The sequence below is a fragment of the Pelobates fuscus genome, chromosome 8, assembly GCF_036172605.1.
Source record: "Pelobates fuscus isolate aPelFus1 chromosome 8, aPelFus1.pri, whole genome shotgun sequence".
Lineage (NCBI taxonomy): Eukaryota > Metazoa > Chordata > Amphibia > Anura > Pelobatidae > Pelobates > Pelobates fuscus.
In genome coordinates this window covers 111,459,908-111,487,858 of record NC_086324.1, presented here as the reverse complement: position 1 = coordinate 111,487,858, position 27,951 = coordinate 111,459,908, and the positions used below count along the sequence as shown (strand labels likewise).

Here is a 27,951-nt window from a genome sequence, read left to right as displayed (position 1 = left end):
TTCAGTTATCCCTTTGGTTCCGACCCGGCTTGTTTGACTTACTCTGTTTATCTCTGTTATCCTTGACCCGGCTTGTTCCTCGCTTACCTGTCCTCTCGTTCCCTCGACCTCGGCTTGTCTCTGACCATTCTCTATACTCTCCGTGCGTTAGTCCGGCCATTCTAAGGTCCGGTATACGTATCCTGTACCTGTTTGTACTCTGCGTGTTGGATCCCTGTCCCGATCCTGACAACTACGTCAAGAAGATCTGTGTTTAATTAGCACCAAAGGGCTTTCTTTTATGCAGGTTTTCCCTACATAGGACCACCCACAGGATTTTGCAGAGCAACCAATTAACACGTAGTATACAGTACAAACACTCCCATCAATTACACACAAAATCCTCCCCTCTGCCTGTGATATGATTACTGCACACAATGGGTTAATGTTATTATCACAGGCAGGAAAAATATACTTTTTACACATGTACTATACATCCAATCTTCATAAATCACATATTATTAATCAGCATACTTGAAATATGAACATACTCAAACATCATGCAAATACCTTCCATTAGTTCAAAAGCTAGTCGGAAGTCCTTTGTGACCGACCGCAAGCACATTTTCCTGCCCAAAACAGTTCCATAAATTTGGGCTGTGCGGTCGGTCAATTTCACACTGAAAAAATGACTAAGTCCCATTCGAACGTGCATTCGAATCTTCGAACGGGACTTAGTCTCTGTAGTTGAAAACTCACCGGAGTTCGTTGAAATGTGTAGCCGATTTCAGTTCCATGGATTTGGCCACACATACCGCCGACCTTTTTCAAATGAACAAAGATGGCTGCCGCCACGTGTTTGTTTGTCGAATGGCAGCCACTTCGATTGCATCCAAAGTGCCAATTTAAAGCTGCAGAACTGCTCCAATACAATTTAAAGGGGCAGCAAGAGTCTTTTAAAATCCAATCTGCTAAAATAGTCTTTAACAGGCAATATCTTTCAGTGGCCATAGTCTTAAAGGGGCATTGTTCACCAAAGTCAAAATGTGCCCACAGACTGTTTTTAATGGGCCATACACAGTCCAATAAAAGTCCATAAGCCCAAATGCTGTTCTTGAAGGGCCACACACACCCGGGCCATAGTCGCAGGGCAGGAGGCTGGCAAACAGGCCTCTCCAGGACCAAGTGGCAAAGGGCACTTTGTCACAATATATATAACGGGGGGGGGGGGGGGAGGAAAGATTCACTCACCTGAACATGCATAATTGGGGTGCTGCCGGGGGCCAAATTATACAATACACAAGATCCAGCGCACTCACCTATCCACTAAACGGCAACTTCAATGTGGACAGATGTTATTAGTTTTTTTTGTTTGTTTTTTTAAAACACCTAATTTAGGTTGTTGCAGGCTTATGCAATGTATGATCATATAATGTAACTAAACGCCCATTATTTTTGCCTAGATTAGGTGTTTTTTTAAAAAAAAAAAATATCTGTCAACATTGAAGTTGCTGTTTAGTGGATAGGTGAGTGTGCTGGATCTTGTGTATTGTATAATTTGGCCCCCAGCAGCACCCCACATTTTTTTGTATACAACTTTTTTTAGTATACAAAACATATAGGTAGTAACATACATATATCAGATACATTTCTATAAAAAAATAATTAGATCAAATTCTATGTTTAAGTCGCCTGGATGAATGGTATCCAGGCGGTATACCCATTCCATTTCCAATTTTCCCAGATTCCTAATATTGTGCCCTCCTCTCCAGTGTGGTTTATACTTGGCAATGCCTGTACATTTTAATTGGCTAGGGTCTTTGTTATGCTTGATAAAATGTGCTGATATAGAATGATTTTTAAATCTCTTTTCAATATTGTGATAGTGTTCACTTATCCTAGTTTTTAATGGTCTGATTGTCCTGCCCACGTATTGCAATCCACAGGGACATTCTAGAAAGTTGATGACATTGTTACTATTACATGTCATGGCCCCCTCCCGACTCCACTACATCTAATTGACCCCCTGGCCACCCCCAAATGCCCCTAAGCCACTTTATTTTCTGCCCGGACCTAGGTTCTGGGCGCCGCCATCTTTGTGTGGGTAGATGGAGGCCCTGTTGGACACGTCATCTGCCCACACTCGATAGGGCTATGAAATTCCTGCACATGCCCAGTTAAACACTTGGGCATGCGAATGAGAATTTCATCTATTCATTCATTCTGTGGGGATATTTATGGGATGATATTATACATTTGAGAATTGCCCACTATTTCAATTCTCTTAGATCTTAGAGATCGTTATCATGTAAGTGAAATGTATTCCATACAAATAAAATCACAATTTATTTGAAAAATAGATATAATTTATTGTGACAAAATAATAATAATATTAGGCAGCATGCATGATAATAATCAGTGAATATTTAGTATAACGTTGTGTACAATGACAATGGCTAAACACAGTACAAAGTTACAGCATCAATTGTCAAGACTTACAAGATTTATGAGGGTACATTACAGACACAGAAAGCTAAACTTCAGCGAAAAGCCATAAAACCTTGGCTAACAGTTAGATCAACTGAGTAACCCTTTCAATGCTGAATAGATCCTCCTAGGCATATAATATCCTATTCTCGTGTAATTTTCAATTAAAATAACATTCAAACCAGCTCATTAATCATTTCCTGGAACCATCCAATAAGAATAATCTACCAGATTTTTACAAAAGCCAAATTTAACTCTACCTAAGATATACGATCTTATTTCAGAGCAAATCAATACACATGGATAAAAACAGCTGTATGCTAACACGTGGTAAGATACCAGTACTATGTAATTATCTGACTCCACCTGCGAATGGAGTGCTATAACTACATATTCCTTAGTTAACTAAGATTTCTCAATTATTGGAATCTGACCGTGATTTATCCAGTCATATATCATGCTATTAGTAAATTTTTAATTCATTTAAATTAATTAAATAAAACCAGCATAATTACCAGTTAAGTAGATGTTCTCATCAGATGAGTAGGTAGTCCCAAGAACTTGAATGCGAGTATGATTGGTTGTATGGAGGTGTGTAAGTAATAGAGAAAAGTGATGTTGGTTAGAAAGTGATAGTAAAATTCTCAAGTGTCAATGAGTGTTTCTTGAGCTGTGTCCAAGAGAGTTTGAGAGTTGAGTGTTAGTCCCAGAGTGTCCTGAATATCTGTCCTGGATCTCTCTGAATGTCCAAATCTGAAAGCCCACACTAACCTCTCTCTTCCCTTTGTCCTAACTTTTTAAAGAGAAAGATTCCCTGTACGTCATTAGTTGGTAGACTAAATTGCCTAATTAAACTTTCCTATCCAGGAAAGAGTTAACTTTTCTTGATGACGATTTTGACGTCATTTGGCTTATCTAAAATGACTACCATAACTTAAATTTGCTGTCAGTTCAAAGTGCCTCAGTGGCAACAACTTTGATCGTAATTTCTAGGATTGACCTGTCTAAACTCAATTTCACCCCTTACTTACAATGGGACCTTGTAAAATGTATAAAGTAAAATTAATTACTTAGTCTTCTCTGTCACTAGTGCCTGTGTTTAAAATTGTTTCTATTCCATTAACATTTAAACAGAGCATTCCATCCCCCTGCTTCATTGCTTATCACTTGGATTGTTTACATAATGCATTCCTTAGCTCAGGCTAGTGGCAAGTTACAGAAAGGAAAGTGACTGTTCTGAGTGACTCTGGCAATATACACTTTTAATTTCTATCTTTGCACAAAATGTCTGCCGATATAAATATCCTGACAATTCACCAGAAAGACAAATGAATGAATAGAAATGTCATATTGGTGTTCGTTTGTTCAGTCCATTACAAGTAGGGAGCTACCGGCGCGCAGCTCCCTCCTTGTAAAACTTAAAAATAGAAGCGGCAAGGAGCAGTGCTCCCCACAACTTCCTAAGCGCCCCCCATGTCTTTCCTCACTCTATGGAGGTCAATATCACCCCCATATTAGCATAAGGGAGATTGAAATCTCCCAAATGCCCCTACTCGCTATGCCGCAAGTAGGGGCATGTCTACTAAACAGTGAGCAGCCTGTGGCTGCTCACTGTTTGTTTTTTTTGTTTTTCTTTTTTATTCTTTATTTTTGCAGGTGTTGCATTATAAGTCAGTAGGAAATACAAAGCGTAAAATACATATAACTTAGTTGGTATCTAGGTTTGCATATTATAGACGAGTCTCAAACTGGTTGTCGAGTCTTTGGTATCAGGCTTTCCTAACATCTGTCGTTTTGCCCTCAGTAGGGGTTTGTGGTCGAGTAACTGGAGCCCGTCCGGTTGCACCAGGGCCTAAGTGACCCTCGTGTTTGTCTAGGCGTGTTGTCTCTCATGTGTACACGAGTGGTGTGTACAGTATACTCTTACACACGTAACTTATTCCTACAATGTCTCTATAGGTGATACTGGCAAGTGCCAGTTGTTGGCGCTAGCATCTAGTCAGTGTGTGTAGGTTGTGTCTTGGTCCCTAACCGTAGGGGACGTCGGGGGTGGGGAGGGGAGGTGTGTGTGGAATAGTCGGTGGTGGGTGAACTCTGTTATGAGTGTCTCTATGGTTACGACTGTCTAGGTACACAGACTTCTTGGGAGCATTCATCAGATTAACACGTGTGATTTCAATTACCGGATAAAGACAACTGAAAGAGCTAAACGCAAAATATTAATTATAAAAATGTAGCGCTGCAGCATGATTAGAGGTGGCCTGTTATGTCACGGCCTCCTGTCCACTCTGCGGGGTGAACGGTGTTATATTGTCCACATCCCATGTCTCTTTAGCAACTCTGGCCCTCTGTTGCTGTGGGGCGTCATTGATGCCTACTGCTGCTAGAAAGGTGGTGGCTTCTGCCACATCCGTTACTCTCAGCTGTCTGCCGTCTTTATACACTGTCAGGGACCTGGGCACAGTCCAACGGTATTATATACCTGCTTCCTGCAGTCGCTGTGTAACGGGTTGCAACGTTTTCCTCCATGTTAATGTGGGGTGGTGGAGGTCCTGGAAGAATGATTTCTTGTGGGTTTCAAAGTCCATAGGCGACTTGTTATATAGTGCTTTCAATAGGGCTTGCTTGTCCTGTCTCGCGCCGCAGTGTAATATTATGTCCCTTGGTGCCGTATTCGGTGCCTTGGGGGACTTGGCAATACGGTCGGCCCCATCCTGCGTGAATTCTTTAGCTTGTTTCGCTGGGAGTAGTTTGGTGACCATTCTCCTGATTAAATGTGGCCGTTCCTCGGTAGTCACTGTTTCTGCGACTCCTCTAATCTTGAGGTTGTTTTGACGTGATCTTTCGTCTAATGTATCAATTCTCAGTGAGGCTTCCATGTAGCGCCCCTGTAGCTGCTTAACTGAATCTTGTACTGCTGTAATTTGGCTTTGTAAGTCTGCTGTGGTGGAGTCTGTTGCCTGACTGCCTGCACTTCTGTCTGCACAATGGCTACGTCAGCGACAAATAATTGTTGTATGATGTTAAAGAGGTTGTCGATGACCTGCTTAGTCGCAGGGTCTTGGTTGGTCGGGGTATGCGTGGTCTGAGGCCCTGTTTGGGATGGCCCCTGTGTGGTGTCACTCACCCTGTCTCTCTCGTTAAGGGCACAGGCCCCTGTCTCAGTCTGCTCCTACTCTCTGCATTTTGGCGTGTGTTGGAGCAGCAGGCCTATGTCAAGCGTGTCTTGGGAGGCGGCTGTCCGGGATTTGTGGGATTTTTTTCCCCATCTCTTCAGACCCTTTGGATTGTGTTGGGTGGGAGTCGGGTGCGAGCCAGTCTGATTCCCATCAGGCCGCGGAGATGTGCGGCGCGATTCTTGGGCTGACCGCATGGGAGGCCTTGGGAAGTCGGAGTTTGTGTTTGGCGCCCGTTTGCTGAAAGAACGGCATCAGTGTGTACCTCTCGGTCTCCTACAGCCGATGATCTACTGCAGGTAAGACTGTTGACGGCGGGTGTGGAGTTATTTCCTGGTTTTAGTTGCTGGGATCATGGAGCTCGAGAGATGGCATCTGTGCCGGTCGCCTGTCAGGCCCCGCCCCCGGCTGCTCACTGTTTTAACCCCTTAAGGACACATGACATGTGTGACATGTCATGATTCCCTTTTATTCCAGAAGTTTGGTCCTTAAGGGGTTAAAAAGAAAAAAAAATAGGTCCCCCCCTCACATTCTCATTCAGGGCCCCCATCCGCCGCTTAGGGGTGGGGGCCGGGGGGGCAGGACAATAGGTCCCCCCTTATTGCTATTTATGGCCCCCAGCCACAGCTCAGGGGTGGGGGAAGGGAAAAAATTAGGTGCCCCCCCCCCCTTATTGTTATTTTTTTTTTTTTTTGTAAATATGATTTTTATTTTTATTTTTCCTTGACATATATATGGAAAGGCATAAATCAGTTAGACTCGCAGGTCTATGCGTTGTCTATACAGCTTGAATAACGTTTATAACGCGGGCGCGCAGGCCCCTCAACAAGGTGGACTCGCAGGTCCATTTTAGCTTCAGTTATAGGGACCTAATACATATGGGCCCTTTGGCCTTTCTTCCTTCTTTTATCTTTTGTCAACCTATACTTGGATGTGGATGTCGTCAAGAATTTCAACATGTATAACCAACATTGCGGACGCGCAGGTCCAAATAATAAAAAGCAAAGAAATATTCCGGTCTTATGCAAAACACCTATGCGTAGTCTTGTTTCAATGGCGTTGGACCCACGGGGCATTAATTGTGTACAATAAGCTAGGCGTACCCCCGACTACCCAGTGCTCGTGCTATTCCCTGGTTTAGCGGTCGTCTTGGGGTTCTCATTAGGGGTCTCTTGAGGTAAGGGTGGGTGACCCTTGTGATGGAAGAGGTCGGGGGGGGGGAGAGGGGAGGCAAAACATGTCATTTCTTGGGGCCGCTTGCACCTCTGACTTTATTGGTCGTTCTGCGTCCCCCGTTCCCTTTCCTTTGCTCGTCTACCCTTCATTGGTGTCTCTCTGTTGTGTGTGCTCCGGTTCCCCGGTTCAGAATGTCATCCCCCTCCCATGCCAGTGTGTCTGGGATCCCACCCCGTCTAACATCTGCATCCCCTAGTCCGCCGTGCCCTATGTATTGTATTTAAGTCTGTTTATCCGTGGTGTCCTCTCTATCAGTTCAGTTTCTCTGCGTGCGTGTCCCCGCCCCCCAGCCCGTAGGGAGGGGGGGGCAGGGGAAGGGGGGGGGGGAGGGGGGAGAGGAGGGGGGGAGGGGGGAGAGGGGAGAGGAGGGGGGGAGGGGGGAGAAGAGGGGGGGGTGATCTCTTCCATTCTAGCAGAAAACCAATCTGTGTTCGTCTAGTGTAACAAATGCTGGAAGTCCGGCTTTCCGGTAGTCACTATCCAGTGTGTCCATATCATCTGATATGTCTGTGTTTTCCCTTCTGCCTGTAGGGAGAGCTCCTCTAGTGTTCTGAGTTCCTCCATTCGTTGGAACCATGTACCCATTGACGGGGCGGTCTGTTTTTTCCAATAGATGGGGATGAGGCTTTTAGCCACATTAAGTATTCTGATCGTGAGGGTTTTTTTATAGAGTGATGTTTTGAGTGTAGTGTGGTGTAGTAGGAACGTTGCCGGGTCCTTCGGTGGCGGGGTATCTGTGAATCTCTTAATGATGTTATATATGTGTTCCCAGAATGGTTGAATGAGTGGGCAGTCCCACCATATGTGAAGGAAGGTGCCTGTGTGTCGTGCGCATCTCCAGCATGTGTCGTCTGTTGTGGGGTCATATATGTGTGTTTGATACGGAGTGCGGTACCATAGAGTCAGGATTTTGTAAGCCGTCTCCTGCGTTCCGCTGGACGGTGTGCAGTGTAGTGTGAGGGTGCACATCTTGTCCCATTGGGCAGGTGTGAAGGTTGTGTTTAGTGCAACTTCCCATTTCCCCATGAAGCTCGGGGGCGGTCTTCTCTTCAGCTGCATGAGCATGCCATAAAGCGTGGACAGACCTTTTGTCATAGGGTCAGGGTCCATACATATGCCCTCAAATGACGTCAGTGGTCTGGTGGCACTTTGTGTGTGGAGTAGAGTTTGAGTGAACCTGTGTAGTTGTCTATACCTGAACTGTAACATAAATGAGTTGTGTGGGTTCCCTGTCATTGCCTCAAGGGTCTTGAGTCGACCATGGATGGTCGCATGGTAAAGTCGTGGGGTCCCCTGTCCCAGAAGCCGGTTGAACGTCTGTGGCTCGGTCCCTGGAGGGAAGGCCTCGTTATGTATCAGCGGGAGTAATGGGGATGGTGTGGAGGTGAGAGTCAGTGGTGTGGCCAGTCTGTGCCACACCTGTATCGTGGCTTTGATAAGGGGGTGGGGGGCCGCTAGTCATCTGCCCTGCTGGTGGTCTAGCCAGGGAAGGACCGAGATGGGTCTGCCTATTTGTGCAGTCTCTATGTCCTTCCAGGGCTTGGTCACTTCCGATTTAGTCCATTCCACTATCCGTTGAACGTGCGACGCGTTATAGTACCCTTTGAAGTCTGGGAGGGCTAGCCCCCCCTTGTCTTTTGGCAGCGTGAGTGTGTCGTGCTTTATCCTCGCTTTTAATTTGTGCCATGTAAATCTGAGGGCCATGGACCGGAGGGAGGCAAAGAAAGCCTCCGGGATGGCGCTGGGGACGGCTTGGAATAAGTACAACACCCGTGGCAGAATGTTCATCTTAAGAACCCCCACCCTCCCTAACCACGAAAGCCGCACCTGTTCCCATTCTTTGAGGTCTTTCCGGATGGCGTCCAGCAGCGGCTGGAAGTTGGCCGCGTATAGTTGGGTAAGATCTTTCGTGATCACCGTCCCCAGGTACCGTAAGGAGACATCTGACCATTGGAATGGCAGTTCTCGTTTCAGTGTCATTGCCTCTCGTGGTGGTATTGATACGTTGAGTATTGTGGATTTGGAGAAGTTTATCTTGAAGTTCGATAATTCTCCATAGTCGGCGAACTCCTGCTGGATTGCCGACATAGCAGTGTCGGGTTCGGTGACGAAGAATAGTAAGTCGTCTGCGTACGCCGCTACGGAGTGCTTTTTCTCCCCTATTTTCAACCCCGGTATGGACGGGTTATTCCGGATTGAGTTTAGAAATGGTTCTAGGGCTAGTACGAATAGGAGGGGCGAGAGGGGGCATCCCTGTCTGGTCCCATTTGTTATTGGGAAGGGGTTGGTGAAGGCTCCATTTACGCATACACGCGCCGTCGGTTTGGAGTAAAGCGCTCTGACCCAGGCCATCATGAACGGACCCAGCCCCAGCTCTTCTAGCACCTGGAACAGGAAGTCCCAAGATATCCTATCAAAGGCCTTCTCCGCGTCCGTTGAGAGCAGAAGAAGGGCCGTGTCGCTGGTCGCTGCGGCGTGGATCAGGGCGAGCGCCCTGGTCGTGTTGTCCCTCGCTTCCCGTTGCGGAGTGAATGCCACCTGGTCCCCATGGACCAAGTCCGGGAGGTATGATTGTAGTCTCTGCGATAGTATCTTAGTGAAGAGTTTCAGATCGCAGTTAAGCAGGGATATTGGTCGGTAGTTGGCGCATATTTCAGGGTCCTTTCCTTCCTTAGGAATTAAGATGATGTTCGCTTCGAGGGATTGCGCTGGGATTTGCGTCCCGTCGCGAATCGCGTTAAGGGCCGCCAGTAGGTGTGGGATGAGAAGCTCTGAGTAAGTTTTATAGTATCTAATTGGGAGGCCATCCGGTCCCGGGCTCTTGCCTTGTTTGGCTTTTTTGAGGGCCCACGCTATTTCTTGTATTGTGATTGGTGTGTCTAGGTCCGCACTCGCTTCTTGTGTGAGGCGAGTGCCTATGCGTGATTCCAGGTACCGTGTTATACGTGCTTTCTTCTCCGCTCGCTCTCTGTCCGTCGTGTGTGGTTCTAGGGCATATAGGTCAGCGTAGTAAGTCCGTATGGTGTCGGCCATCTCTCGTGGCATGCTCTGAGTCTTACCCTGCTTGTCTCTAATTTTGGGGATGTATGCTGTCGATCTTTTTTTAGCAATCATGCGGGCCAGGAGAGCTCCGCATTTGTTAGCGTTGGTATAGAAAAACGCCTTGGAGCGTGTGTAGGCCCTGTGGTAGTTGGCATTGAGGATAGAAGAGAGCTCCCTGCGTAGGGCCGTTAATTGTGCCCCGTCTTCTGGGAGATGGGTCTGTTTGTGTGTGTCCTCCAGCGATCGTATGTCAGACAGCAGGGTGGTGAGTCTGGCGGCTTTTGCCCGTTTAATGGCGGCACCTTTAGCTATGAAGTGACCCCTCATCACACATTTGTGTGCCTCCCACAGGCAGAAGGGCGAGATGTCCGGTGTGTCATTCTCCGTGAAATACTGTGTCAGTCGTGTTTTGGTTTCCGTCTGTACTAGAAGGTCGTTCAGAAGGGAGTCATTGAGCCTCCAGTTGTTGCAAGTGGGTCTGAACAGTGGGGATGTCAATGTCAGCAGGACTGGGGCATGGTCAGACCAGGTCGCCGTGCCTATTGCTGTCCGTCGGATTTCTGTCAAGTGGTAGTGAGGCATGAGGAAATAGTCTATCCTCGAGTATGTCCCGTTGGGGGTCGAGTAGAAGGTGTAGTCGCGACTGTCTGGGTGCGTCGCCCTCCAGCAGTCTACCAGTCGGTGGTCACGTAGGGTTTTGTCTATGTTCTTTAGGATATGTCGGGGTATCGTTGAGGTGCCTGTGGACGTGTCTACGGTCAGGTTTAGGGCTACATTCAGGTCTCCCCCCGCTATCAAACCTCCAGTGGCGAATTTCGCTATGGCCCTGGTCGCGGAGCCTATAAAGTGGTGTTGGCGCCTGTTGGGGGCATATAAGCATGCAAACGTGTAGGGTCGGTCAGCTATCGTACCTTTTACGCATATGTATCGTCCCTGTTTGTCACTGAGAGTGTCGGTGAGGTCAAAGTGTAGTGACTTGTGTATCAGAATCGCCGTGCCCTTGGTTTTCCCTTCTGGGCTATTACTAAGAAAGCATTGGGTGTATCTGTGGTCTGTGAGCTTGGGGGCCTGACCCTCCTTAAAGTGGGTTTCTTGGATTAGTACCACGTGCGCTCTTTGGTTATGGAAGTGGCGGAGCGCGTTAGAGCGTTTTTCTGGTACGTTTAGGCCTTTTGCATTGATGGAGAGGAGGCGGATTTCCGCTCTCGTGTGTGTGGTAGTCGCATGCATGGCCAGGTCGCCACCGGGTTGTCGTGTAATGGGGGGGGTTGGGAGAGGAGGGGGGTCGGTAAGGTTAGTGGTGGAAGGGTGTGGGAGGCGTAAGGGTTGTACAGCTGGTGCCGTCCCCCACCCCCTCCCCCCTCCCAGGGGCCCCGGGAGCGAGGTCCACGCACCGAGAAGAAAACAAAAATAAAAAAAAAATGAAAAATATATAACAAATTCAACCAAAAACAGTTAAACGACTTGCGAACTCTGTAACCAAATAAGGTAAAGGTGTGGGCTAGGTGGGAGTCGACTCGGCCGTACCAGTCGGCCCAGTCGGGTCCCCCTCCGTAGACTGTACACCCCCTACCGATGGGAGCGTGGCCTGTCTCCACCTCGTCTCCAGGGATCGGTCCCTGTCTGCCAGTCAGGGTCCGGAGACCCGAGTGAAACCAGAGTGTGCCCTTCCAGAGGGCGGTGTGTGGGAGAACTTTTACCAACTAGTGTCCTCCGTCATCACCCGTCCTGGAGATTGTCTAGCCTGCCTCAGTTAGTAGTGTCAGTTGGGGGTCCCGCCCCCCAGGGGTCTCTCCCTAGTCAGTCAGTACCGCCTAGTCAGTACCGCTTATGTGGTCTGGGCTGCTTTCGAGTAGTGACTGCATCCCCCCATCTTCCCTCGTCTCGGTCTGGGGGTCAGTCCACTTTGTGGGAGCGGCCTTATCCCGTTGTGTTTCCCTGGCTGGTGCTACCCATGCCGGTTTCCTAGACGTCTGTCCCGCCGTGACTGTTTTGGGCGGTTCATTACCCTACTTCCTTGGCTGCCAGCGAGAATCTGAGTGGTGGGGGTCGGGGGGGGGGAGAAACAGGGGAGGGGGGTTGTCCCCTAATCCAGCTTGCTTGCGGCTAGGTGGTGACCTCGCTGCTGACCTCTCTAATCTGCTTATTTCAGGGGGGGAGAGGATCTACCCTACATTCCCTCACCCACCCCCCATAGCCCCCTCCCCAAATCAATCAAGTCCTTTTACAGTTCTTGTACAGTCCCTTTGGTACCCCTTTGAGAAGAGTCCATTCGAGAGTTCAAATCCCTCCAGTGTCCCCCCGTGCCCCCCTCCCAACCCAGAGTACACAGCAGAAGTTGAAAAAGTGGTGTCTCTGCGTAAACCCAGTGTGTATGTGGGGCTGCGGGCCCATGTGAGTGCTATTATAGTTACGTGCTCCACGTGTCCCCTTCTGTTTCCAGGCTCGCTTGGTGTGGTTAGCGGGTCGCTCCGGCCGGTCTCACAGTTTCCGTCCGGGTTCTCGTCCGTCGCTGTGACTGTGGCTGGTCCCGTGGTGGTGGTGGTGGGCTGTTGTAGTAGTCCAGAGGGTCCGGCCAGTTCAGGTGCAGCGGGGGCAGGTGGAGTTCCTCCGTGAGGTCTTTCAGGTCCTGTGCTGTGCGGATCTGTCTAGGGCCGCCCGCGGTGCTGGCTATCAGACCTGTCGGGAAAGTCCATCTATATCTCACGTTCTGGGTGGTCAGTGCTCTGGTGAGTGGTTTCAGAGCTCTGCGATACCCCAGCGTGGCCGGGCAAAGATCTGGAAACAGTTGAAGTTGGTGGCCATTGTGGAGGATTTCACCTTTGTTGCGTGCCTCGTGTAGTATCTCTTCCTTCAGTGCATATGTCTCTGGCAGCAAATCACGTCCCTTGGGGGGGACTCCGGCGGACCTCTGGGCCTCAGTGCCCTGTGGGCCCTGACAAAAGCTATGGGGGTTTCTTCTGAGCGTCCTAGCAGGCCATTAAATATTGTCGTGAGCAGGCCAGTCAGTTGGGCGCGGGATTCGTCCCCTTCCTGTAGGCCTCTTATCCGTATATTATTCCTGCGGCCTCTATTGTCCAGGTCCTCTATGTGTCGGGCCATGGCCTGCATTTGGGACCTCTGCTTGTTATGGGTCTGAGCTTGGGATGCTTGCGCCGCCGTCAGGGTGTCATGGTCTGCCTCAATTTGGGCCATGCGGTCTGCCATACCTTGTATGTCCGCCCTCATCAGTTGGAGGTCTGCCCTGATTGAGGCCTCGAGTGCTGTGTTGGCATTCGCCAGATCTGCCCTCGTTGGTAGTGCCTTCAGCAGGTTTAGCCAGTCCGGCGGAGGGGCTGCCATGTGATCTCCTCTGTCTGGGGAGTGTGAGGCAGGAGTGGAGGCTCCGGACTGCGAGCAGGCCTCAGATGCCGCCCGGGAAGCTGAGTCCGGTGTCGCGGCTAGGAACTGCCGCATGGAGGTGTGTAGGTGCGTTTGGCGGGTCCCTTGGGGTTTAGGGGTACTCCCGGCTTTGGAGTTTTTCCCCATTTCGCGGTGAGGTGGCTGCTTTCACGCGGCTTGCGGGTGCGATCGGAGGAGCTGAGAGCTTAAGCGGCCATTCCGTTTCGCCGCCAGGCCACGCCCCCCCTTATTGTTATTTATGGCCCACCCGCCGGTCATGGGTGGAGGCCCAGGGGGTAGGACAATAGGTTCCCCCTCATTCTCCTTTAGGGCCCCCACCCACTGCTCAGGAGGGGGGGCCAGGGAAGAGGACAATAGGTCCCCTCACTTATTGTTATTTATGGCCCCCACCCGCCGCTCAGAGGTGGGGGCAGGGGGGAGAACAATAGGCTCCCCCCTTATGTTTATTTATGGCACCCACCTGCCAGTCATGGGTGGGTGGAGGACAATAGGTCTCCTGTTGTTCCCCCCCCCCTGCCGCTCAGGGGTGTGGGCCAGGGGGGAGGACAATACGAGCCACCACCTGCTGGTTGGGGGGGGGAGTACCGTTTTTTTTTTTTTTTTTTTTTTTTTAAACAGTGATCGGCATAGCGAGTATTGGCAGAATTCCCTAATACTAAGTAATTTTTACTTAGCATTAGTAAATTTGGCTGAAAGACCAATTTAGGGCTTTCAGCCTTTTCGTAGATAGCTCCCTAATACCGTGGGAATTAGGGAGTTATCACCTAAGTGCCTGCAAGATGCATCCGCTGCATGAATTAGATCGGAATTTCATTCATTCAAATGAAATTCCGATACGAACAAAGTCCCAAATTGCATCCTAATATGAATGAACAAATTGTTCTCATTCTGTTAGGACGCATTTCGGTAGTTTTGCCGGCATGTGACAGGACGTTCAGGAAAAGTTAAAGGAAGCATCGCAGGAACAGGGAGGAAAGCTAAGAATTGTGAGAAAGTTTATCTGACCACTGGAAATGAAGCACACTTTGCTCCTCCGCTGGTCAGAGATTGTCAGGCGTAGGAAACCTCCATAAGACAAATAGTACCTACTTTGTTTTATGTTTTAAAGAAAACTAGAGCAGATAGGAAGAAATTAAGAACAGATCCTGAGAGAGGGAGGAATCAATTAAAGAAAGGTAAGTTCGGCATGACAGTGCCGCTTTAATATATATATATTTTTTTAACATTTTTCTTGGTATTGTTAAATGTAAATCCGATTGAAATATCAAGAGACTATCACCTCCCTCTCCCTTTCACCATCACCCCCCCCCCCCACACTGTCAGCCTCTTCATTCATCCACACTCACATTAACCACTCCTAATCCTGTTAATCTCACCCCCTTCAAACTTACCTGCCCTCACTCATCCACACTCACCCTGTCACATTAACCCCCCTTAATCCTGTCACACTCGTCCCTCCTACCATGCCACAATTGCCCTGACACACTTACCTCCACTCACCCTGTCACATTCCCTCATCAAACCATGTCATACTCCCTGTCCCTCATTCTCTCTCACAACCCCCCTTGTCCATTGTGAGGGGAGGGTTGTGAGAGAGAAACCATGTCATACTCCCTTCGCCCTGTCACACTCTCCCTGCCACTGGTACCCCTTTACTCACCTTGTCACAGTCACCAGCTGAAGACATTTACCATACACACACAGTCAAGAAACCTAGCTTTGCCATAAACACAATGCACAAAGGCTACAGGCAGATCACCATACACACAACAAAGCAGCTACCCCAATACAGTATTATTGTAACAGTTAATGCAAAGTTATGCACTTCGGCGTAAATAATGCACAAGCAACTTAAACCCTTAATGGAATGGAATTAGGGATACCAACACAGGAGAATAACTTGGGAATTGTTATAGACAACAAACTATGCAACAATGTGCAATGTTAATCAGCAGTGGCTAAGGCTAATAAGGTATAGTCATGCATTGAAAAGGGCATTAATTCTCGGACTGAGAATATCATTTTGCCTCTTTATAAATCACTTGTAAGACCACATTTTGAATATGTTGTGGAATTTTGGGCACCTGTTCTAAAGAAGGATATTATGGCACTAGAAAGAGTGCAGATCTGGGCTACAAAATTAATAAAATGAATGGAACATTTTAGCTATGAAGAAAGGTTAACCCATTTAAACCTCTTTAGTTTAGAAAAACGTTGCTACAGAGGGAATATGAAAGCATTATACAAATTATATCCGTGGACAACACAAACCATTTTGTGGAAATCTATTTACAAACAAGACTTTACATAGGACACAAGGTCATGCGTTTAGATTGGAAGAAAGAAGATTTAGTCCAAGGCAAAGGTAAGTTTTTGTTGGTGTTTTTTACCGAAAGAACAATAAGGATATGGAATTATCTCCCTTAAGAAATGGTTTAAACAGCAATTAGATGCATACTTGCAAAAACAGAATATGCAAGGATATCATTCTTAAATGTAGGGTAATAGCTTCTTGATCCAAGGACAAATCTGACTGCCATTCTGGGGTCAAGAGGGAATTTTTTTCCTAGTTTGTTGCAAAATTGAAAGTGCTTCTAACTGTTTTTGTTTTTTTTTTGCCTTCTTTTAGTTCAACAGCAAAAAACTAATTTTAGGAAGGCTGACCTCGATGGACACATGTCTCTTTTCAGCCTATGTAACTATGTATGTAGTAATTAAGCAATAATAAATAAAAAACACTGAATGAAAACAATGATGTTGTGTAAATTAATTTCTAACCAGGCATTTAAAAGTGAATATTATTGTATCAAAATTGTACAATTTGGGCGTTTAGATTGATAGAAATATTTTTTTTGTAGTTAAATGAAAATCCTCTTGAAAAAGCTGATTTAATACACACCCACACCACACATGAACACATTGATTTGCATGGAAGATAATTGTATGAAGTAAGTTTGGCAAGAAAGATGGTTGATTTTTTCTTTTCTTTTTTAAAGCATATGTCCTTAGTTTAACAATAACAATGTCCTGTTTGTTTATATTTTGAGAAATGTTCTGATGATTTAGTATTTCTCTATCCATATAGCATGGCTGTGCATTTTTGGTAGATGAAGTGCAGACTGGGGGAGGAGCTACTGGAAAATTTTGGGCTCATGAACACTGGAAGATGGAGGACCCAGCTGATGTGGTCACATTCAGTAAGAAAATGTTGACTGGAGGTTTTTTTCACAAGGATGAGCTTAGACCTGATGCTGTAAGTATATTTAATGCATATGAGAATACTGGTTCATTAATAATGAGAAACATTTGTATGCTAAACAAAAAATTTACCTTTTAATGAAGCCTTCCATTTCCCATTTGTTGTGGTTTGTGGTTTTGGAGGAATTAGTTTGCACAATTCAAAGGGTTTCACAATAACTACTGTATTAAACTTTCAGGAGCACCATGATGGCTGCTGACTTTGTGCTTCAAAGAGCATCAAAATGCCACCAGTTACACTAACAATAGACATCACCTAGCTACATTAACGATATAGTTACTGGAAGCCCACATATATTTGCAAGCACTCAAAACGTACCCTTCAATTTTATACAGCTATACTTTACATTATTAGCTGTATAAGGTATTTTGGCAGAGATATATCCCAACATGTAACAATCAAATTACAATTACTCAGAGTGCAGCAAAAGATAATGTTTAACCCCTTAAGGACGGTGGACGTACTATGCTGTCCTTGGGGACCCGGTCCTAAACGCTGGCAGGCGGTATATTACGTCCACGTCACCCTTCCCACTTACCTGCTCGCCGGTGATCCCCCGCTGGCGATTGCAATCAAATATATATATATATATATATATATATATATATATATACAAATCTAATAGCGGGTCAATACTAGCAGAGTCTAGCCTGAATTAAAGTGACAGTGCTCTGATTATACAGACAATATGTGGATATAGCCCCTAAAAGCTATCCAACCTGAATTTTAAAGTGACAGTACTCTGATTATACAGACAATATTTTAATATGACCCGTAAGAGCTATATATGTGATAATAGTGAGGTGATATATTGTCACTAGAAACTGGGAAGCAGATGTCAGCAAAATGAACTTAAAGTAACATTGCTAGATAAATTGGACATGTAGTCCATAAATAAATCCAAAGATTATCTCACTGTGTCAAATAAGATTAAATGTATAATAATTAAAAGTAAAATGTGCATGATAAAAAATAAAAGTGCAAAGAAGACAAAAGCAATATTCAAATTGTATACAAAAATCATAAGCAGAACATGTATACCAATCTCAAATAAATATGCATACACTGTTATATGCATACACTGTTTCTAAGTGTAGTTTAATATTATATATAATAATAATAATATATAATATATTCTATCCAAATCCAAATAGGTTATGGTGGGGAAAAATTGTGATTGAAAACCCCTTCCACCTGAAGTCTGTGGATAGTTAATACAATGCTGATGAGTTGCATTAACAGCAACACAGCTGTCCATGAGTGGTTCACTGGTTTTGCATCTTTTCCTAAGTTGTGTTCAAAGCTGTTGTATACAGCAAACACAGACTAAAAGGAATCCATGTTTAAAATGGAATGAGGCAAAAATGTGATTCTTTGTTAAACTAGTTTGCATATGCCCACCCAGAATGCTTTGCAGTAGTAACATCACTGCAGATTTGTGATTTCTGTGGGAAAAATTTCTTACGGCTTGACTGGTGTGCAGATTTTTGTTTAACATTGTATTATATATAAAATAAATACATAAAACAATTATATATACATATGCAATTTCATTCTACCTGTATTTTAATATTAATATATATATATATATATAGATATAGATATATAGATATCAAAATACACTTAGGGGGGGTGGGGCCTGACTGCCATGCTGACAGTATGCTTAGCATGCTAGCTTCTGTAAAATGTTGCTCGAGATATGCAGTCACTCTAGTTGCGCGTCTTGTCCGGGTAACTTTATCCGAGCACGTTGGTATGTTATAGAGGTCGGTGTAGTAACTATGGAATGCGTCTACAATTCTGTCAGAAAGTCGCATGATACGACCCCCCTGTTCCCGAATTTGGTGATGTGTGAGAGTCGCCTCTTCCACTGTAGCATCCTGGCCAGCAATCTCCCACATTTGTTTGAGTGTTCGTAGAAATGTATACGCGACCTGCGTATGGTGTGAAGGTGACTCTAGGAGAGCCTTGTAGGTATCTGTTGATAGTGTGTTCTTATGTGAGCGTTCCAGTGTGGGTACTCGTTGCGCAAGCTCCGTAACCTGTTACATCTGAGCCTTTTCCCTTTGAGTGCAGAAGCGAATGAATCACACATTGCTGTGCTGCCCATGTGAGAAGCGGATCCATGTCCAGCATGTCATTCTCCTCAGAGTATAGTTGCAAGGTTGTCTTGGCCTCTGTCGATGCTTCCATCTCCTTGAGAATCTGTTTGTTTAGCTTCCACTGCCTGTCCTTCGGTTTGTACAATGGGGAGTGTATGCTGGTCAAGATCGTGAATGGTCGGACCACATAGCCTGCAAGAGTTAGCTTGATTTCAGAAGCGTAAGGTATTCCTGGGAAATGAAAATGTAGTCCAGTCTACTATAGCGATGGTGCAATGCAGAGTAGAAAGAGAAACCTCGGTCTTCTGGGTGGGCTGCCCTCCAGGTGTCAGCTATGCCGGAGTTCTGAAGTACTGTGAGAGCCTTGTGTTGAGAAGTGGCTGGTAGTGAGCAGGAGCCCCTATCCATGCGCAGGTCCAGAGCTATGTTGAGGTCTCCCGCCATGATAAGTATTCCTTCTCTCGTTCTAGGGCAGTCAGGGTGCGCGTCAGGAACTTGTGTTGTCCGATATTAGGTACGTAGAAGCTTGCCAGGGTGTAGAGACGTCGGGCAATAGTGCCTTTCAGAAACAGTTAGCGTCCCCCCGGGTCAGCCACGTCAGTCAGATACTGGAAGGGGATCGTGTTGGCATTTAGGATAGCCACCCCCGACCTCTTTGCGTCTGGATGATTTGCAAAAAATCCTATGGGAAAACGGGAGTCCCGGAGAGCGGGGGTGTTGTGCCCCCGGAAATGTGTTTTCTGGATGAAGGCGACCAAGGCCCTGGCTGACCACAAAGAGCGTAAGAGGTGGAAGCACCTTTCCGGGAGATTTAGGCCCCTGACGTTATTAGACCAAAGGCTGAGGTGCGCCGGGGAGAACCCGCTGGACATCTTTACACCTGCTGTGGTGGGGAGAAGCAAAGAAGAAGAAAAAAAAGGGGGGGTATGGGAGGGTGGAGAACTCAGAAAGGGACGATTAGTACAGTCTGCCCTGGGGCGAGAAGCTCGATGTTCAACTCGACGTGCTGGGTGGGTCATGGGAGCGAGAACTGACACCCAATATACCCAACTAAGTGTGCATCTGTTAGTGGGGACGTGTCTACCGTCCAGTCAGGGCCAGTTGTCCGGAGCCAAGGACACCGCAAGGGATCTAGGTTCGGTCAGCTGGCTGTCATCCACCCCCTTGACTGACCTGAGGACTTGCTTATGCACCTCAAAGATACTTGTGCGCCACGAGGTTAGTGGTAGGAAACTATATAACAAGGGAAACCAAAACTTAGTGAACGTTTGAGCTCTGGCTCACTCTATGTCACGTCATTCCCCTGGGTACCCCCCTGAATGGTAGGCACATGCGCGCTGGACTCTTGCGGGTCATGGTCAGGGTCACTGGGTCTAGGCACCCACAAAGCCATCTGTATTGGCCTGCCCGCCCCCCCCCCCCCCCCCACTGTCCACCTTGACGGCAAGATAACATTTGGCCTTCTCACCTGCCACGCCATATCCCGAACCCCTCCTAGATACTCAGTACTACTGTGTGCTCACAAAGCATGCTGACCCCAGGTAGTGTTACGTGACTCCCGGTCTCTCCACCACCGCTGCCATGACCCCGGGGCAAGCACGGTACCTGTCTGAAACTCCCCCCAGACTCATGCCCACAATAAACGGCAGACAGGGCGGGGCTATCGTGTATTGTATTGCACTGTAAGACCAAGGAACCAGTCATCAGTTCCCTAGCGCGGGCAGCTGGGCCACAGGGTATGTGCAAGACATAGTACCTTAAGCACACAGTCGAGGGTGCAGCTGCCTCAGTCTAGTGCAAATGGCATGCAAAGCTAGTGGCCCCACTCCACCCGCCACCCATGTCCCACCACTTCCCACGACACAGCCACTCTCTGGGTGTACACCCAGACCCAAGCCCCCTGATAGATATGTCCCGGGTCCTCAATAACAGGTGGTCGTTCCAAAAGTAGTTCAACCATTTCATAACTCCCACCCACCGCGGTGTGACCCCCCACCCAAACATCTATGCTCACCCACCCCACTCGGCCCACGCGATATTCAGCTCACCGGGAGCCAGCCTCGTGTGGCCTGGTTGCTCATGAAGGGCAACATTGTAGCTTAGAGTGCAAGCCAGGGTATCATAAGAGATCCCCCCTACCAACCTGAATCCTGGTTCCCCAGCCATCTTAGCCCCGCGGCCAGCATTCGGCCTTAAAGGATGTGCAAAGGAACCATGTCCCAGGGGCTGATCATTCCCAGTAAGGTGAGCGGATCTCCCTCGAGTTAATCAGACCTGTGGAGCCTGTGCAAGGGTCTGCGGTATCATCGGTCGTGAGAACGTCCGTGTGAGCTGACCAGGCCACCTATAAGGGTAAAAGCAGGGAGACACAGCCGTCTGTACTTGCCATGGATCAAGGGAGTACGGGGGACCCGGTCCCCAGGCAAATGGGGTCAGACCGTTGGGCCTGCGTTAACGTCGGACATGAGGGCCCCACAGGAGGCTAGCAGGGGAGGGTGAGCACGCAAAACTTACAACTGGGTGGAGACCAGGGGGCATGAGGATTCAACGTAGCAGTAGGATGAGGCCTTTTATTCTTCAGCTACTGCCGGGCCTCCCCAGCGGCGCGGCGGTGACATCTTTCCAAGCCGGCTGGTGGAGGGTTGTGGGCCCGAGTCATCTCTTCGCCGGTGCCCAATTGGTTCCTCCAGCAATCAGTTGTGGGTCCTCACAAGCGGGAGGTGGAGTGCCTGAAGAAAGTGGGGAACATTGTCTGGGAGTTTAATTGCGTGCTAGGTGGTGTCTTGTCTGGCCTGCAGGCTAAAGGGAAAACCCCATTTGTAGGGTATATCTTTGTCCCGAAGAGCTGAGGGCTCTTAATTGGACTGAGGGTAAGTTCTTAGCAGCCGCCATGATCTGTTCTTTAATTGGGGAGGCATGGAGGCAGCAGATCATACCCCATGGCCTACCCAGTGCTCGGTGGGCTCTATCCAAGTGTATGTCCTGTGGAGCTTCCGGGCGCAAGAGCTGCTGAAACTGCAAGATTAGAGTGGTGGACAAAGGCACGGAGTCTGGTTCAGGGAGCTGAAAAACGAAGTGTAGGAGAAGGTAAGGGTCAGCGGTGTTCGGTAAAATGTGTAGCCGATTTCAGTTCTACAGAATCTTTAGCATACACCGCTGACCACGTTAGACTGAACAAAGATGGCCGCTGCCACGTGTTCGTGTGCACGAACTGCGGCCACCCAGTGGTCGGCAATTAACCTGCAGTAACCTCACAGCCTGGGAGGCAAATTGCCTGCACACTTTAACTTCTGGGTGGTCCGCCTGTGTGGTACTTGGTTCAGTAAGCCCTATTTACTGAACCAAGTGGGAGAAAGCCAGGAACAAGTTATTTTACAGGTCTGGGGACATAGTCTTAAAGGGACATTGTTCACCAAAGTTACAAGATGTCCCCAGACGGTTCTTATAGGGCCATACACACCCAATAAAAGTTAATACTTTTCAGGGGCCATAGTCTTAAAGAGTATTGTTACCCAAAGTCTCAATATGTCCCCAGACAGTTCTTAAAGGGCCAGCAGCAGTACAATAAAATACCATTCACTGTGCTTAAAGGGCCAGCAGTCGCACAATAAAATACAATATGCCCAAATGTTGCACCTGAAGGGCCAAATCTCCCAGGGCCCATAGTCAACAGGTAAGAGGCTGGCAATCAGGCTCCTCCAACAGCCGTGGGTAAAGGGCAGCTTGTCACCAATAAACTCAGTGACGAAAGGCATTTCGCCACAAATAGTTTCCATTTTTCCACAGTCTTTTTATCACTAAAGAGTTTGTTGTAGAGCTGCCCTAATCTTATTAAAATTGGCTTTTTAAAAATTATACGTTTTATTTTTTTTTTTTTTTAAATTCTTTATTTTAGTGTGCAATAAAAGAATAACATACAGGCTTGCATAGCCACGACAGCATCCGCAAGCTTATTATGGTCAAACATTTGCATACAGTGCCATGACATATGAAACAATTGCACTTTTTTTTTTTTTTGAAAGAAACAGGCTGAATTATAGATTGTATTGTAAGACTTAGAAAATTACAGGCTAGAGACCCTACTTTAGTAAAAGGTCGATTGTACAAGCTTAAAACAAGGATTTATATAACATGAGTATTTTACAAGGAGAGTAAAATAGGCTAGTGAAACCTTAGAAAGGTACAAGCTGTTATTGCCACTGGGAGACCAGGCCCTGCTGCAGAGAGTAGTGGGGCGCTTTTCATAGAATACTTTAAAACAATTTAGCATGGTGTAGCTAACAGAGGCTCACTGGTCTAGCTGAGTTAAACTAAGGGCACAATATTCTGCGTCTAACTTGTTGAAGCCACATTATGATTTATTACTAATGGCACCAGGCCACCATTCCATCCTTTCAAGTGGCTAGTGGGAGTAAAAGAGTTAAGGACAGAGCTGCTACTTTGCAGTGGGAAGTTACATGGTCACCTCGGGGACCTGTGGTCAGTTCATCATGGGTGCTGGATCTTGCCTGTGTTGTCCCCATAGTATGCAGGTGTAGTTCGGCGGGACACTCAGGCAGGACTTCCGTGTGTGTCTCTACTCGGGGGTGTCCTCCGTGCGCCTCTTCAGCCACTGCTGCATGCCTGCTGTCAGGTGTTCATCGCGGCTCTTTCATGGGATGCTGGGGAAGGACGTCCGGCTCCGCGGCAGAGGTGTGCGGCTCGTTACAGTGGAGACCAGTCGGCTGAAAGGTAAGGTTTCTCAGAGTCGCTTGCCTGTTCCGTGGAGTGGGTGTTGTCTCGTTGTGCTCCCTTCGCCGGCTTCTATCCTGTTGAGGCATTGCAAGTGAATTTCTGTCCAAGGTCTCTGCTGTCAGGCTGTAGCTTGAGGGAAGAGTATTCATTTTCTCTTTCTTCTGCGTGCATGGCATCCGCCATTTTGGGCGAGGTGCCGGGGTCGCTGATCAGGGTGGTCTTGTTCCTGGGCCCTGATTGTACTGCAGCAGTCGGGGTTCCAGGGCAAGGACCGGGATCACCCCCCCGGTCCAGAGGGGGGGGAAACAGGGCCAGATCCACTCCGCTTTGGGCCTTCAGGTCAGGCATCGTTGGGCGGGATAGTGGGGCAGCGGCCGTCCGCCTCACTCACCGCCGGAGTAGGCCCCATCTGGGGTTTCAAAGATTCCTCCTCCAGGGGACTGAAGCTCAAGGAGCCAGCCTCTCCCCGGACTCAGTGCCTCCTTTGGGCCAAGGACCAGTGCTGTCGGTTAGCTTTCAGGCTGAAATTCGTATGTTTATAGGCCTAAAGTAGAGGGATTTGCCGGAGCTGATTAGCCTTGCGACCGTCCAGCTCGGCGGTCCGGCCCCGCCCCCTAAAAATTATACGTTTTAATATACCCCACATGCTTTTGCCTTTTTGAGTTTATTTCAAAAGTGACCATATTGTGATCACTATTTCCCAAATGCTCCCCTACTTGAATGTTGGTTAAAAGATTAACATTGTTTGTTATAACGAGATCCAGACAAGCATTCTTTCTAGTTGGTGCTTGTACCAATTGTGACATAAAGGTGTCATTTAACACATTCAAAAACCGGATTCCCCTAGCTGAAGTACTAGTCCCTCTATCCCAATTTATGTCCTGGTAATTAAAATCTCCAATAATTGTGTTACCCAGATTTGCAGCTTTACCAATTTGCTCTAACAGCAGTTCTTCCTCATAAATATTTACATTTGGTGGTTTATAACATATCCCAACCAATAACGTATTTCCCTTTGTTTGCCCCAAGCAGATATCTACCCATAAAGCTTACACATTTTCCTCGTCACACTCCACATGCCTAAGATTTGACTTGAATTCATGGCTGACATACAAACATAACCCACCACCCTTCTTGTTTATCCTATCCCTCCTAAATAACGTGTACCCATTTAAGTGAACTGCCCAGTCATGTGTCTCATCCCACCATGTTTCTGTTATGCCTATTATATCGTATTGTTTAGTGTATGCTATTGCCTCTAGTTCCCCCATTTTGTTATATAGGCTTCTTGCATTAGTAAGCATACATTTAATATTACCATGGGTCATTTGTACTTTTTGTGAATTATCAATATTGCATACCTCCTCTGTTCTGAGCTTCCCCCTCCCCCCATCTCCACCCCCTTTGTTCTGAGCTAAAGCCCATCTCATTTCTATCCTATCTCCATTTTCTAGATTGCTTTGACCCTCCCCCCTACTACTAGTTTAAAATCTACTTCAACCTTCTAGCCATCCTATCCCCCAGCACAGCAGACCCTCTTCCGTTTAGGTGCAATCCATCACGACTATACAGGTTGTACCTGTTGCGGACCGTTTCGCACACAAGTGGATAAAACCCAGTTTAGGCGATTATCCCCTTCCAGATAGACCAGCAGCTACTGCAATCACCAACCTCCCGAACTCCAAACTGTACGTATTCACCATCTCTCGAACAGCAGACACACGAACCCTGGAAGCAGCCGAACAGGAAAAGCAATACGAACAGCTTACACTCCTGGCAATCGGCATACAGTCAAATTCCCCCCAAGAATGAGACAACACTTCAGCTTCAGGGTGAAACAGCAACAACACTGATTTATTCACACACAGGCTTATATGGGATTCTCCCATGCAAGGGAGGGATTTACAGTAATTACACAATACACCAATCACACATGAGTTACCTCACACAATGCCTCACAATCCCTCCTCTCTGCCCTGGAGATAATTGGGGAAGGAATCTAATTATCTCCAAGGACCATTACCAAGGCCATTACCCACATGGCAGACAAAAGAGAGTAAAAGACATAAAATTACCTATTGATGCATTTAGTACACAAAACACATACATGCAATATATCCCCAGATAGCTTAGATCTGAGCGCACATTATTACCAAATGGCGCTCAGATCACATACATTTAATTAAAGTGCCATGTTGCCAAAGTCTTTCACATAGTCTTTCGTTACACGAATAGGCTCCATGGCATGGCTATCTGGGGTGAGGCTGTTCATACGATCAAACTACCGAATGAACAGCCAGTCGGTTCCACTACCGAATGCCGACGTAAGGAGGCTGGTGGCTCAGCAGTGTTCGCGCAATAAAGTGTCCGTTTTCAGTTCCATAGTTTGAGCGCTGAACACCGCTGGCCATTCGGGAGTTAAAATGGCCGCTGCCACGTGTTCGGCAAACGAACAAAGGCCACCCAGCGTTCATCAAATAAGCTTCGGTTAACCGCAGCTTCTGGGCGGTTAATTGACGGCATACTCCAGCTCCTAGGTGGTCCCTCAAATGGTAGTTTGTTCGGTAGCTGGAATCTACCGAACACCCCGGCTGAAAGGCACGAACAAGCCTTTCTGCAGGGAAAAATAAACCTTTTTCAAGTCTGGTCCATAGTCCAAAGGAAGCAGGCGAGCAACCAGGCTTCTCCAGCTCATAACAAAGATAAAGATGAGACAGCGCTAGGTAACTTAAAAGCAGCAACCTATTAAAAGGGGATCCCTCAGCCCCTCTAAAAGTAGATAAGTAAAAAACAATAGAAAAGGCTGCGCTTACAATAAAAACAAATTCGGAGAAAAGTCCAGAGAAAAAAGAAGTCCAACTGTTGTGTCCTTACAAATGGTCTTAGCTGGTGATGTCCTCTACCAATGCAGTGGTTCCTCTCATATGAAAAGACAGAAAGGGAAAGACGGACAACCAATAGTGTAGTATGTAAAATACTATTGTAAATGGAAATAATAATAATATAGAAATCACATTTCCCAGAGCTAATGTCCTAGCTCTGGAATGAAGCGCATACAGCGGTTTGATCCCCGCTTATGGGATTTTGATGGGTTCCTCTCTGTTCTTGGTGTCCAATTCTCGGAAATAAAAGAAATATCCGATAGTGCTCACTGTATAGCAATGTGGATAAAATAATAAAAGAATGTACTTACAAACCAAGAGCAGACTGACTGCTCTATGTTGACCGCTTTGGTGGATTGATCCCCACCTAGGATTTCTTTAAGTGCAGGAAACTTCCAGGGGTTTTCAAGGTATTAATAAAACCAATAAAAATAAAATTTAAGAATAAAATTAAAAAGCCAGGGTAAAATGAAATATGTGTCTATAAAAAAGATTATTGGCACAAACAAATGACCAAAAAATACTTTAATATATTTAAAAACACAATCATTTAGGTTTCCATAACGCGTTTCATCAAAAAAGACTTTTTCAAATGGATTTACCTCCATCTCCAGCTCATAGTGGCGAGGTTGGTTTCGCCACAGTACCCAAGCACAAAATCGGCCCAGTGCTCTAAAAACCCCAAACCCTCTTTCCTGCACCAAGACTTCAGCCACGCATTGACCTCTCATCTCCCGCTGCCTTTCTGCTGTAGCGCGCGGCACAGGTAATTTTTCTGAAAATATTACCTTGGAGGTCTTTTTCTTTAGCTTACTTCCTAGATCCCTGAATTCACTCCTTAGGACCTTCCATTTTCCTCTGACTTTGTCATTGGTACCTATATGGACCATGACAGCTGGGTCATCACCAGCCCCTCCCAATAATCCCTCCACTCTGTCGGCAACATGCCGGACCCGAGCACCCGGGAGACAGCAAACTGTCCAGTTGAGTCGATCAGAGTGACAGATTACCCTATCTACTCTCTTAATAATAGAGCCCCCTACCACCACAACCTGTCTAGACTTCCTTACTCTCTCAACCTCACCCGTACTAGAGGGGCAATATATTTTATTTTCTGCTTTCCTTATTTTAAATAGTGAACACTATTGCTGTTCCTTTTTATTTCATATGACCTTCCCTCAGACAAGACCTCACCTCATGTATCCTATAAGTGGGGATTACTCCACTGTACACACTTCATACTAGAGCTAGTCCATTAGCTCTATAAAACCCTGGTGTGCTGCCCAATTATCCATTGTTTTATATGTACCAATACCTTGAGCGCTGACCCATCTCCACCCTTTTTTTCCTTTAATACATGCTCATATCTGCCTTGGCGTGTGTATATGTCTGTATGAAGAACAGGAAGAAGGCACAGCAGTCTGGAAATTAAAGCACGGCCCTGTGGAATAATTCTCATCTCAAAGTTCAGCGTGCCCAGTAAGGATTGTAGTTCCACCCTAGTACACGTTTTCTTAGCTAGGAAAAAATCCCAAACTCTCAGATATGCTGTATCTTCTCCACAAGTAAACTAACTTTTAACAAGACTGTGTCTATTTGAATACCTAGGAAAATTAGATTATGGAATGGCCTACTGTTTTGTTCTGAGAGCG

The 27,951-nt window shown here is 46.8% G+C and overlaps 1 protein-coding gene across 1 annotated transcript in view; it reads left to right on the top strand.

The window, feature by feature from the left end:
- Positions 1-27,951, top strand: part of LOC134571702 (4-aminobutyrate aminotransferase, mitochondrial-like) — a 965,679-nt gene that overhangs the window by 784,568 nt on the left and 153,160 nt on the right. The window contains exon 14 of the mRNA XM_063430224.1: positions 16,408-16,575. Coding sequence (XP_063286294.1) covers positions 16,408-16,575 — 168 coding nt within the window. The remainder of the gene's footprint in view (positions 1-16,407; positions 16,576-27,951) is intronic.